Source organism: Heteronotia binoei, chromosome 10 (assembly GCF_032191835.1).
Source record: "Heteronotia binoei isolate CCM8104 ecotype False Entrance Well chromosome 10, APGP_CSIRO_Hbin_v1, whole genome shotgun sequence".
Taxonomy (NCBI): domain Eukaryota; kingdom Metazoa; phylum Chordata; class Lepidosauria; order Squamata; family Gekkonidae; genus Heteronotia; species Heteronotia binoei.
In genome coordinates, this window is record NC_083232.1 from 14,014,574 (window position 1) to 14,028,538 (window position 13,965).

Here is a 13,965-nt window from a genome sequence, read left to right on the forward strand (position 1 = left end):
AGAGAGATCTTGGAGTCATGGCAGATAACTTACTGAAAATGTCAAGACAGTGTGGCGATTGCAATAAAAAAGGCCGTGCTATGCTGGGAATTACTAGGAAGGGAATTGAAAACACATCAGCCAGTATCATAATGCCCCTGTATAAATCGATGGTGTGGTCTCATTTGGAATACTGTGTACAATTCTGGTCACCGCACCTCAAAAAGGATATTATAGCATTGAAAAAGTGCAGAAAAGGGCAACTTGAATGATTAAAGGTTTGGAACACTTTCCCTATGAAGAAAGGTTAAAACGCTTGGGGCTCTTTAGCTTGGAGAAACGTCGACTGCGGGGTGACATGATAGAGGTTTACAAGATTATGCATGGGATGGAGAAAGTAGAGAAAGAAGTCTTTTCTCCCTTCTCATAATACAAGAACTCGTGAGCATACAATGAAATTGCTGAGCAGTCGAGTTAGAACGGATAAAAGGAAGTTCTTCTTTATCCAAAGGGTGATTAACATGTGGAATTCACTGCCACAGGAATTGCTCTGGAAAGCCACTGAAATGAATTAATTTCATATTCTAATGACCATGTTTTCTAATTGTTACAAGCATAGCCAGCTTGAAGAGGGGTTTGGATAAGCATACGGAACAGAGATCGATCAGTGTCTATTAGCTACAGCATATTGATGGAACTGTCTGGGCAGTGAGGGTCTATATTCTTGGTGCTTGGGGGGGGGGCAAAGTGGAAGGGCTTCTAGCCCACTTGTGAACCTCCAGATGGCACTTGGTTTTGGGGGGTTTTTGGCCACTGAGTGACACAGAGTGTTGACTGGATGGGTCATTGGCCTGATCCACCATGGCTCCTTTTATGTTCTTATGTGACACAGAGTGTTGGACTGGATGGGCATTGGCCTGATCCAACATGGCTTCTCTTATGTGACACAGAATGTTGGACTGGATGGGCCTTGGCCTGATCCAACATGGCTTCTCTTATGTTCTTATGTGACACAGAGTGTTGGACTGGATGGGCCATTGGCCTGATCCAACAGGGCTTCTCTTATGTTCTTATGTGACACAGAGTGTTGACTGGATGGGCCATTGGCCTGATCCAACATGGCTTCTCTTATGTTCTTATGTGACACAGAGTGTTGGACTGGATGGGCGTTGGCCTGATCCAACATGGCTCCTCTTATGTTCTTAAAACACTCTCCTCCTTTATGTCCCCCCTTCCAACTCTCTTCTTTGACCCTCGGAGGACAGGGGCGTGCACATGAGTTGAGTCAGGACACATAATGGTTCATGCTTCCCTCCCCCACACACACACTTGCCCTTTCTGCTCTCATTTATTGCTCAGCCCCAAGTTGAAGCTGAGAAAAGAGTCTGGGCTGCAAGGGCAAGCTTTCTAAGCAGTCATTCACAATCGAGATCATTAAGAGAATAAATCTTTAATAAGTAAGCATCAGTCCTAATAAAACCCTGGAAACAATCAGAAGACAGATCGCTGGAGACAGATCACTAGGCAAGAGAACTCATGGATACAATGCGATATTCAGGTGGGTCACCTTGTCGGTCCGAAGCAACAGAACCAAGTTGGAGTCCAGTGGCACCTTTAAGTCCAAACAAAGTTTTATTCTAGGTATAAGCCTTTCGTGTGCATGCACACACGAAGAGCTCTACATTCCATTCCCCTGGAATGGGCGCATGGCGGAGCGTTCGATCCAGAGGAGTTAGCTGTGTTAGTTTGTTGCCGCAAAACAGTAAAGAGTCCAGATGCATCTGATGAAGAGAGCTGTGTTTCTCAAAAAGCTTATGCTGCAATAAGATTTGTTCATCTTAAAGCTGCTACTGATTTTTTACTATTTGACAGAGCATTGTGGCACAGCTGGCAAGTTTTTGCCTTCGATATCCACACCTTGACCCAGGACTGCAGTCCAAGCTGAGAGTTTTATCAATTTTCCTGCACCCCGGGAGGAGCACTGTTAACTGAATCCCTCTTCCTAGGTTCTGCCATGACAACTTCACTCAAAATCAGCAGGTGTTTCTGCAGGTGCCCATCTGCAAATGGGCAGAACCAACATCTGCCCATACATAGGATTTCAGCCATTATGGCTCTCACATCCCTGGCTTTCCACAAACTATGCAACACTGAACTGTTCAAGAGGGCTTTTCTGTGCGGAGTCATAGCTTTGAACTGTACATAAGACATAAGAATATAAGGGAGGCCATGTGGATTCTGCCAATGGCCCATCTAGTCCAACACTCTGTGTCACACAGTGACCAAAACCCAGGGGTCATCAGGAGGTCCACCAACAGGGCCAGAACTTCAGAAGCTCTCCCACTGTGCCCCCCCCCCAGCACCAAAAATACAGAGAACATAAGAGAAGCCATGTTGGATCAGGCCAATGGCCCATCCAATCCCACTGTCTTCGTTACACAGTGGCCAAAACTCAGGGCCATCAGGAGGTCCACCACTGGGATCAGAACTCCAGAAGCCATCCTACTGTTGTCTCCCAAAGCATCAATAATACAAAGGATATAAGAGAAACCATGTTGGATCAGGCCAATGGCCCATGACATCAAACACTCTGTGTCACACAGTGACCAAAACCAGGGGCCATCAGGAGGTCCACCATCAAAGCCAGAACTCCAGAAGCTCTCCCACTGTGCCTTCCCCCCCAGCACCAGGAAGAATAAGAATATAAGAGAAGCCATGTTGGATCAGGCCAATGGCCCATCCAGCCCAACACTCTTTGTCACACAGTGGCCAAAACTCAAAGACCATCAGAGGTCCACCAGGATAATACAGGCATGAAATCGGAACTGATTTAATAGGCATATGAATCAGCAAAAGACTGAACTGTAGATTACTATCTCAACTAATTGTCACTGTTTGAATGACATCCATTCTAGGTAGGTCATATGGACACATCTATTTCCTGAGAGCCAGTTTGGTGTAGTGGTTAAGTACGCAGACTCTTATCTGGGAGAACCAGGTTTGATTCCCCACTCCTCCACTTGCAGCTGCTGGAATGGCCTTGGGTCAGCCATAGCTCTCACAGAGTTGTCTTTGAAAGGGCAGGCTTCTGTCAGAACTCTCTCAGCCCCACCTACCTCACAGGGTTTCTGTTTTTGGGGGGAGGAGGTAAAGGTGATTGTGACCACTCTGAGATTCAGAGTATAGGGCAGGATATAAATCCAGTATCTTCGAGATTGTCAGGGTATGAGCTGTTGAGAGTCAAATCTCCTCTGTCAGAACAAAGGTATTTCCCTTCCAGTTTGTATTCAGAGACTGAAAATATTTATTTGCATCTTCCACATATGCATTATGTATTGTATGATAAAATATGAAGGAATCCTTTTCCCTTTAATAACGAGAAGTGGCTTTTGTTTATTAAATCATAAGGTACAAACGCTTCCAAAAAATTATGTCCTTCTACCACATTGACAAAAAAAATAATAGTTGCTGAAACAGGCTAATACAGCTACCCCTCTGGAAAATTAAAGCTTTTAACGTATATTTGGGGGGAGGTACTTGTGAATTTTCTGCATTGTGCTGGGGTTGGACTAGATCAGGGGTGTCAACTCATTTGCTATGAGGGACGGATCTCACATCAATGATGAGACCTTCTCAGGCCAGGCCATGTGTGTCGTAAAATGTAATGCCAGGTAGCAGAGATATGAACTTTATAAGAGATAAAGACAAGCACAATTTTTTTTTAAAAAAATCTTTAAATAAAACATGTTTAAAACATGAGGACTTTTACAATATTTTGTTATTTAACGATCTCTGATCACTGACCCCTCTTGCTCTGAATTATTGCATCAAAATCTGGAGATAATGTCTGTGCTCTAGCAGTTTTGAATATGCTGTTCAGGTGTTGTTCAGGTGTGTATCTGTAAGTTGCAAGCCTACTTTTGATTACAGCAATCTCATGGTCAGTGCTTTGAGCCTAAGACACAGAGGAAAACATGAAATGGCTGGACATTGTGAGCTTTTTGTACATAATCTTTGCCCAGTTCCTCAAGGCCTGCAAGACAACATTATTTCAGTCGGCCTTTAACTGAAACTGCCGATATATTAGCTTTACAGGATGCCTAAGAATATTGAACGCCATCTGTAATCTGAATGGTAATTAGCATCTAATTGTTTTAAATTGTTTAATTGTTTTAACTGTTTAATTAATGCTTAATTGTTTATTGTGATTTTATTGTGTAGTTTATTGTAACGGAGGGCGGGATGCAAATAAACTAAACTAACTAATTAACTAAAGTTGCTTCATGTGCTGGTCAGCCGATAGAAGAAGTAGAGGCTTTGCTCTGTAGTTTGACTGAACAAACCCGGCAAAGCAAGCTGTGATGCAGAAGGAAGCAAGAGAGAGAGAAGGAAGCAGATGACAGTGAGTTGCTCATGGGTCTGAAGGAGCCCTCTGATCCAGCCCCCAGGCCACATGTTTGACACCTCTGGACTAGATGGCCCTGGAGGGCCCTTCCAACTCCATAATTCTATGATATTTACAATTTGGGGGGGGGGGGGGGATAAAGATTCTTATCCAGTAATTTCCTATTTCTTCTTTCCCTGTTCCTATGAAGCTGTTTATAGACTACCTTGCAGCTGCTGGACTTTAAGTTACCTCTTCAGCCAGTTCTCCAACCGAGGATAAATTCTGCTCCTGGGAAGAAGCGATGCCAAGATGGCTGACTTCACCATACTGGGTGCTAACAACTTCCGCCCATTCACGCTAGAATCTTTGGCTGCCATTGAGAAACGCATTGCTGCCAAGAAGGAATGCAAAGACCCGCCCCCTGAAGATAAGCCCCGCCCTCAGCTGGACCTTCAGGCATTCCAGAAGCTGCCTGCCCTCTATGGAAACCCTCCCTCAGAGCTCATTGGTGAGCCCCTGGAGGATCTTGATCCTTACTACCATGATCACAAGGTAACGCCTTTCTGTGGTTGGCTAGGTTCATTCATATTGCTTGTGGGAGGAAAACTGACATTTATTTGAACGTATGAAGCCTCTTCACAATGCATGAACACAAAAAAACACAAGAAGTTGCCTTCTACTGAATCAGACCCTTGATCCATCAAGGTCAGTCTTGTCTGCTCAGACAGGCAGCAGCTCTCCAGGATCTCAGGCAGAGGCCTTTCCCATCACCTCCTGCCTGGTCCTTTTAAAGTGGAAATGCTGAGGATTGAACCTGGGATCTTCTGTATGCCAAGCAGATGCTTGCAGTGGTGTACTTTTATCTGTGCATGTGTGGGTGCAAATCTGACATACTGAGGTGAGGGAGGGGAACTGTTAAGTTTCCAGGGTGTGAGGGGTATGAAACTGAGGCGCTTAAAGCTGCCGCCTTATGAAGCCAGACTGAAAACTTCTTTGGTAAGCATGGCGGCAACTGCAAGACTAGCCTGAGCTTGTTGGAAGCTAAGCGAGGTTGGCCTTGGTTAAGACTTGGATGGGAGATCACCCAGGAGACCAGGTGAAGCACCTCTGCTTATCTTTTGCCCTATAAACCCTGTAAGGGATTGTCATGGGTGTCAAGCATCGGTATTTTCGAATAACCAAGCTTTTGTTTAAATCAAAGACTCGTTTCATTGATAATCCAATACTTGCTCCAAGAATGATACCTTGGAAGTGATACAGAGTTTCACCAGCAGCATAGGATCTGAAAGGCTACTTCAAAGGCAAAGTTGCAGATAACTTCAAAAGCATAACATACAGATGTGAATTGCATAGAAGGTTCAAAGGGTACTATCAACTATTCATTTGGTCACTACAACATCTCCTGGTTCCCACACATCCTAGTTTAATGATAAGACATATGGATGGGAACTCATGGGAGAGGCATTTTACTTACAATGACAAGGTTACTTGCATATCCTGAATCATTGAGAGTTACAGGTGTGTGTGTGGGGGCCTTTGAAGACAAGTATTTATGCAGAAAAGGAAGAGAGGGGGAAGAGAGGGGGGATGGAAGAGCGTAGAATGCATATTGATTCAATAACCAGAAATATCATGCTTGACAATGGGTTGGTTGCAGCTTAATGACACTTTATTTTTATTATGCAATGGTGGACGGTGAGATGGAACGTACTGCCTGACATTAGCTTTGCCAGTTTGTGTATTTTCTCTGCAGACATTCTTGGTGTTGAACAAAGGGAAGACCATCTTCCGGTTTACAGCCACGCGTGCTTTGTATATCTTTAGCCCTTTTCATTCCCTCCGACGCAAGGTGATCAAACTTTTGGTACATCCATATCCTTTGCCCTGAGAACTTCCTGTAACTTATGGTCAGGGACCTGCCTATCTACGGGACCCGCCTTCCCCATATATCCCCCAGAGAGCACTGCGATCAGGGACAAAAAATCTGCTGTCTGCCCCTGGCCCAAAAGAAGCCAGGCTATCCGCAACAAGATCTAGGGCCTTCTCGGTGGCAGCACCAGAACTCTGGAACACCCTCCCAGAAGCTATAAGGGCCCTGCGGGATTTGTCGGCGTTTCCGCAGGGCCTGTAAGACCGAACTGTTTAGGCAGGCTTTTTCTGGTTGACTGAAAATGGGCTGCCACCGGACATCCTACAGAAGCTGGCGGTCATAGTCAGACCCCAACATACCGCCAGACTAGACTGAGATAGCGTACTAGTTTTTAACTTGATAAATGTTTTATGGTTTTATATGTTTTATGGAATTGACTGTTTTTTATGATACTGTAAGCCGCCCTGAGTCCGCTTGCGGAGAGGGCGGGATATAAATGTAAAGTAATAAATAAATAAATAAATAATAAACTTACAGACAGTTCCCAAGTGGGGGCTCATCATGGCCACTGGAATGCCCATCAACAGAATCCCAGCTATGCTCAGCTTGCTAAACAAGAGGCATTCGAAGAAAGCGTATGAGATACTGATTTCTCACTCGAGCTTGATCCAGGTGGAGAACCCTTTTGCCCCTGGCACTTCTCTCCGTTTTCACACAAGCTGCTGCGGAGCTGCGAGTTGGCGCACCATTCTCCCGTGCAAGCAGAAAACTGCTTGTAAGAGGATCTTGCTCGCTGTGGGAAAGAGGTGCACCAACTCACAGCTCTGTGGCAGCTTATGTGAAAACTGAGAGAAGCGCCCGGAGCAAAAGCACTCTCCACCTGGAACAAGCCTAGTGAGGCCTGGAGCTATCTCAGAAATTACCACAGATTCCCCCCACACTACAGAGATCATTTCCCCTGGAGAAAATTATTTCTTTGAGGAGGATTGCCTCTATGGCACAATAGCCCCCTGAGATCCTCCCTTACCCTCTCCAAATCTTGCTCTCCCCAGCTCTCCCTTCAAATCTCTAAGTCTTTCCCAACCCATAGCCGGCCACCAATTGATAGCTGAGCCTAAGGAGAGATGCATGACATTGATCAACATCTGGTGCACACAGCTGTCCTTGCGGGTGAGGGACAGAAGGGCGCCACTGGCGTACATGTGAATATTTGTGGACATCATTTGTGCTCTATACCAGGTTCAAAATGAGATGAACTGGAGAAGAAAGCTCCACAGTTTTTGGTAACGTTTTCGCAAAATGCTGCTTTCCTTAATTCCCGTTACCTACGTTGTTTACCTGGTTTATCATGCTGACCATTTTAACGAACTGTGTCTTCATGGCTCTTTCGGAAACTCCAGAAACAACAGAAGAATCTCAGTGGTCTAAATACGTGGAGTGAGTATCTCTGTAGAGAGTGTCTTTCATTCCTTCTATTCTTTGGCTCTTCTAATATAATAAGAGATATATTATTACCTCTTCTAATATAATAAGAGATATAGCCTATAATCCTGAAATATTGGCATGAGCATGGGACTGGCTTCCTGCAAAGCACGTGTTCTGCTGCTGTGTCTCAACCCCATCATTTTACCCAGTTACATGTAGTTCTGCGCAGGGGTCATTTTGTAGAAAAAGAGGTGCCGGAGCTTATTAGCATGACTCTTTTGCATATGCCGCACACCCCTGATATCACCGGAAGGTGTACCAAATTATATCAGTCAGCTTCTATCCTAAAATGCTTTTTGAATTATAGTTGTCCTAATAAAACCTTGCTCCCATCCAATGTTCCCTTTAAGCTATGGAGTCTTGTGAGCAAAAATTCTACTTTGTGAGGTATTGGCATTAAAGTTGTGAGCTACTGCAATAAATTAGTTTGCTCAGGAGCTATTTTTCCTGAGCAAAGACAAAAATGTGTGAGCTAGCTCACACTAACTCAGCTTTGAGGGAACACTGCTCCCATCGTACTTTGTAAATGACTTTTTCTTATTTGGCTACAGTGGCATGTTGAAGATTTCCATCTGTCTGCTTTTTATGTTTCGGTTATTTTCCCTTTTTTTGTGGGGGGAAATATTAGAAAGTTCATTAAATCTTAGAGTTCAGGGAAATTCTCACAGGGGGTTTGAACAATGGAGCACAGAAGCAATTAGGGGGGGAGGGAGAAAGAAAGAGCACAATAAAATTTAGAGTTTTTGCAGCTCCGCTCCTGTGAGCTCCTGCCCAAAATGAGGCCTGGTTCTGTGAGAAAATCTAAAGATGACGCCTGGGTTTTTTTTTTTTTATCACTGTGTGTCACAGAGTGTTGAACAGGATGGGCCATTGGCCTGATCCAACATGGCTTCTTTTATGTCTGAGGCAGTGATGCTCTGTATTCTTGGTGCTTCGGGGAGGGGGGGACAGTGGGAGGGCTTCTAGTGTCTTGAAGGACCTCCTGATGGCACCTGTGTTTTTTGTGGGTTTTTTGGCCACTGTGTGACACAAAGTGTTGGATTGGATGGGCCATTGGCCTGATCCAACATGGCTTCTCTTATATTCTTATGTGTGACACAGAGTGTTGGACTGGATGGGCCATTGGCCTGATCCAACATGGCTTCTCTTATGTTCTTAAGTGTGACACAGAGTGTTGGACTGTATGGGCCATTGGCCTGATCCAACATGGCTTCTCTTATGTTCTTAAGTGTGACACAGAGTGTTGGACTCGATGGGCCATTGGCCTGGTCCAACATGGCTTCTCTTATGTTCTTAAGTGTGACACAGAGTGTTGGACTGTATGGGCCATTGGCCTGGTCCAACATGGCTTCTCTTATGTTCTTAAGTGTGACACAAAGTGTTGGACTGTATGGGCCATTGGCCTGATCCAACATGGCTTCTCTTATGTTCTTAAGTGTGACACAGAGTGTTGGACTGGATGGGCCATTGGCCTGATCCAACATTGCTTCTCTTATGTTCTTATGTGTGACACAGAGTGTTGGACTGGATGGGCCATTGGCCTGATCCAACATGGCTTCTCTTATGTTCTTATGACAACTGCTTTCTGTTTGGGTCAATAGTTATCTGTATTGCTGTTGACTAGGACAGCCATTTAGATCAAATGAAGCCTGAACTCTACCTAGAAGCTAAAATGACTAAACTGAGGCTATTGCACCTTGGTCTAGGGTTGCCAATCCCCAGGTGGGGGCAGGGGATCCCCCGGCTTGGAGACCCTCCCCCCTGCTTTAGGGTCATCAGAAAGTGGTGGAGGGGGGCAAGGGAAATGTCTGCTGGGAGCTCTATGATTCCCTATGGAGACCGATTCCCATACGGTATAATGGAGAATTGATCCATGGGTATCTGGGGCTCTGGGGGGGGGATTGTTTTTTTGAGGTAGAGGCACCCATTTTTCAGTGTATCATCTTGTGCCTCTCCTCAAAAGGCCCTCCAAGTTTCAAAAAGATTGGACCAGGGGGTCCAATTCTGTGAGTCCCCAAAGAAGGTAACTCTATCCTTTGTTATTTCAAAACGGAAAGAGGCATTTTAAAAGGTGTGCCGTCCCTTGAAATGTGATGGCCAGAACTCCCTTCGAAGTTCAATTATGCTTGTCCCAACCTGGCTCTTGGCTGCACCCCAAATGTCTTCTGGCTCCACCCCCGAGGTCCCCAGACATTTCTGGAAGAGGACCTGCTTTGGTCACACTATGAAAAGACCCAGAGTCGCTTGGAAAGAGAGTAACACTAAGGAAAGCACAAGGCAGCAGGGAAAGGGGAAGATGGGCTGACCCAGCCCAGGAAGCCAGAGCCCTCCGTTTGCAAGACCTGGGCATGGCTGTCCAGAATAGGAGGCTTTGGAGATCATTCATTCACAGGGCCGCTGTCAATTGGAAGTGATTTAACCGCGCTTCACACACACACAAACAGGGAAAACATCCGATTATAGGATTTTCAGTTCCTCGGTTTTTATAGCAGTCCTCATCATAAAACGGGGCGGGAAGAACTTAATGCCTTGACTTCAGCACAGTGAAAAGGGAAGGTGGTCGGACAGTGTTACGGAGCGGCTGAGCAACCGCTGGATTTTAATTTCCGCATGTAAAACCTTTGAGAAAGAATACATTTCCAAATGCCGCAGGAATTTTTATACAACACCCCAGAGAGCTTTACAATTTTGGCCCCCAGAAAGCTTTATAATTTTTAAATCCACTTATCGCCCCGCGGCGGAGCAGAACAATCTCCAACCACTTGCTGACCCATTTCCCATTGTTTTATGAGGCACAGATTCATCGGGCACCACTTAAAATATGGTTGCCAGGCTCCAGGCAGGGCCTGGAGATCTCCTGGATTGACAACTCATCCCCAGACTGCTGGGATCGGTTCCCCAGAAGAAAGTGGATGTTTTGGTGGGTGGGTGTGGTGGCCTTATGCCCACTTAGGACCCCGAACCCTAATTAGGGTTGTGAAACTCATTTGTTATGAAGGCCGGATCCGACATAAACGAGACCTTGCTGGCTGGGCCGTGTGTGTCATACAATGTAATGCCAGATAGCAGAGATGTAAACTTTATAAAGCACGCAGACAAACACAATTAAGGATTTTTTTTAAAACTTAAAAATAAAGCATGCTTAAAACATTAGCACTCATTGGTCTTAAAGGCGCTTTCTTTGTATTTCTCCCGTGGGTTCCAGGGAACTGGGGAAAGGAAGCTCTGGCTCTTTCTTTCTTTCCCCAGGGGACTAGGAGGGTTGAGGAGCCTCAGCCAATAGAAGGAAGAGAGGCTTCATTCAGTAACTCTGCTGTGTGATTGAGAGAGCCTGGCAAAGCAAACTACCCCCCCTCCCCAAGGGAGGGGCCTCACCCAATGGAGAAAATAGAGACTTTGCTCTGTAGCTCCTGTATGATTGAGCAAGCCTGGCAAAGCAAGCTGTGATGCAGAAGGAAGCAAGAGAGTGGGAGAAGGAAGCAGATGACAGGCAGTTGCTTGGGGACCTGATAGGAGCCCTCTGGGGGCCTGATTCGGCCCCCGGGCTGCATGTTTGACACCCCATCCCTACATCTATACCTCCAGGAATTTCCCTTCCAAGAGCAGGCAGTCCTAGAATGGAAGATTAGCTGGATCAATAAGTTGCTGCTCCCTTGTCTTTTGTGTTAACCTGGTTTATGTGGCTGCTTTTCCTCCCCAGGTACACTTTCACGGGCATTTATACTTTTGAATCAATCATCAAGATATTGGCAAGAGGCTTCTGCTTGAATGAGTTTACTTTCCTCCGCGACCCGTGGAACTGGCTGGATTTCAGCGTGATTGTGATGGCGTAAGTGATAGCGCTGGCTCTGAGAAACGGCTGCCATTAGGCAAGCGAGTCACATCCCCTTGGAAAGCTGACAGCGGCGGCTAAAACGAGTATTTCGGAATTATCAGTTTGATACCTTTGACGCAATGTAATCTGAATTACATATATGCTATCCTGGCCTGTACGCCAACCCTGGCCTGTGTGCCAATACTGCTTGAGGGGTGTAATTAGTGTTGCCAATCTCCAGGTTGGGGGCACCGGAGGTCAAATTCCAGGGGCACCCAAAGAAGGTGCTCCCATTCCACCATTGTTCCCTATGGGCCATTGAAGTCAATGGCAAAGCATAGGGTAATGTATGGGCTCTGGGGAGGAAAGGGTTTGAAGGAGGAGCCTCAAATTTACCAGGCATCTGCAGGAGCCTCTTCCCCACAGAGACCCCCAGTTCCAGGGACTACAATTCTAGGAGTGCCCAAAAAGGGTGTCCACATTCCCTGCGCTTTCCAATTGCTGGGGAAAGTTGTCAATTCCCCATGGTGGGGAAACTGACGCTGGGGAAGAGGGGGTTTGAGGGAGAGGCACCAAATTTGCCCATTGGAACTAGGGGGTTCTTTGAGGGAGAGGTTGAGTCCCCGGCATTTCCAGTTGAAAGGCTGAGCCCTTCAGAATGTCTGTCCCTGAAACCCTCGTACATCCTTTGTACATCTCCATTTCGTTTATTTATTTTTTGGTCAACTTTCAATCTTATAGGTTTGTGGGTGAGTTTGCAAAGCTAGGAAGTGTTTCCGTTCTTCGGATGTTCCGGGTGCTGAGAGCTTTAAAAACAATTTCCATCATCCCAGGTATGAAAAACTTAGAATAATCTCTCCCTCTTCCCCACCTCCCCCAGCCTATTCTTTTCTTATGCCATGAAACATTTAAGGTATGCTAGTTAATATCATCCATAATCATAGATCAACTTTCACTCTTGAGAGTTTATGCCCTGAAAATCTTCCGTGGAGATTAGGGTTGCCAAGTCCAATTCCAGAAATATCTGGGGACTTTGGGGGTGGAGCGAGGAGGCTTTGGGGGCAGAGCCAGGAGACATTGGGGCGGAGGCAGGAGCAAGGGTGTGACAAGCATAACTGAACTTCAAGGGAGTTCTGGCCATCACATTTAAAGGGACAGCATACCTTTTCAATTCCTTCCTTCCATAGGAAATCATGAAGGATAGGGGCACCTTCTTTTGGGGCTCATAGAATTGGACCCCCTGGTCCAATCTTTTTGAAACTTGGGAGGTATTTTGGGAAGAGGCACTAGATGCTATACTGAAAATTTGATGCCTCTATCTCAAAAAGCAGCCCCCCCCCAGAGCCCCCGATACACGCGGATCAATTCCCCATCATTCCCTATGGGAATTGTTCATGGTGGTGCATGAGGGCTCTGGGGGCGGGGCTTCCCCCGCCAGCCAGCTGGCTGGGGGAGGGGGTGTTAGAGAATTTAGCAGTGTGCAGGTTCTCGGAAGCTGCTGCTGAAGAACAGGAACGGGAAACACAGGAATCAGTAGACAAGAGACAAACTGTAGTTACAGTGAATATATTCACCGGTATGGTGTCCAATATTCAAAGTCGTTGCCAAGCCAGGATCATTCACTTTAATCAGTCCAAAATACAGAAGATAACAGAGAATAAACAGAGAATGATCCAGCCACAATAACCAAGGTCAGTACACAGCATTTGCTGCCAAACGGACAGTAAGCGATGCAGTACCCACAGTCCTTACCAGGCAGAAAGATCAGCCTTTCTGACCTTCCTTTGCACTCAAACCAATCATGCACTCTAACCAGAGATCGCATCAGCTTCTGAGTCAGCACAATGCTTAATTATAGGTGACGTCATTTCCACCTTACAACAGTAACGAGATGCACCTGGTGCGTGACTCAGCCACGCGCTTGCAGAAACTACGTCCCTAGTATCTAAGATGGAGTCAGTTCACCCATTTTAGAACTGATTCCTAACAGGGAGGGAAGCCTGTAAAACCGGTAGAGATCCCCCCTCTGGGACCTGGGGATTGGGAAGCCTAATGGAGATAGATCAAAATGGGTAGTCGTGTTAGTCCGTCTGTAGCAGAAGAAAAGAGCCAGAGTCCAGAAACACCTTAGTAGTAAATACTCACCTTAAAGACTAACAAAGTTTGTAGTAGGGACGGAGCTTTTGTGAGTCCCTGCTCACTTCTCCAGACGCGGTTGGAATGCGAGTCCGCCTGTCCTTATATCTTGGAGAGTGAAGCGGTTTCAGATGCCGAGTGACATTAGCGACAATAGTGATACTGTGATGAAACAACCACCGCCTAACATGCATTATAAATACCTTATATATACTCATTTGACGAAAAGACAAATGAGCACCTACAAGCACTTTTTGCTGCAAGCACCTTCCGTTACAAGCACTAGGAGTTCAT

The 13,965-nt window shown here is 45.9% G+C and overlaps 1 protein-coding gene across 1 annotated transcript in view; it reads left to right on the forward strand.

Annotated features, from left to right (window-relative positions):
- The first annotated feature begins 4,675 nt into the window (after positions 1–4,675).
- The window catches only part of LOC132578352 (sodium channel protein type 5 subunit alpha-like), a 111,261-nt gene continuing 101,971 nt past the window's right edge, over positions 4,676–13,965 (forward strand). The window contains exons 1-5 of the mRNA XM_060248296.1: positions 4,676–4,918; positions 6,120–6,238; positions 7,566–7,673; positions 11,422–11,550; positions 12,277–12,368. Coding sequence (XP_060104279.1) covers positions 4,676–4,918; positions 6,120–6,238; positions 7,566–7,673; positions 11,422–11,550; positions 12,277–12,368 — 691 coding nt within the window. The remainder of the gene's footprint in view (positions 4,919–6,119; positions 6,239–7,565; positions 7,674–11,421; positions 11,551–12,276; positions 12,369–13,965) is intronic.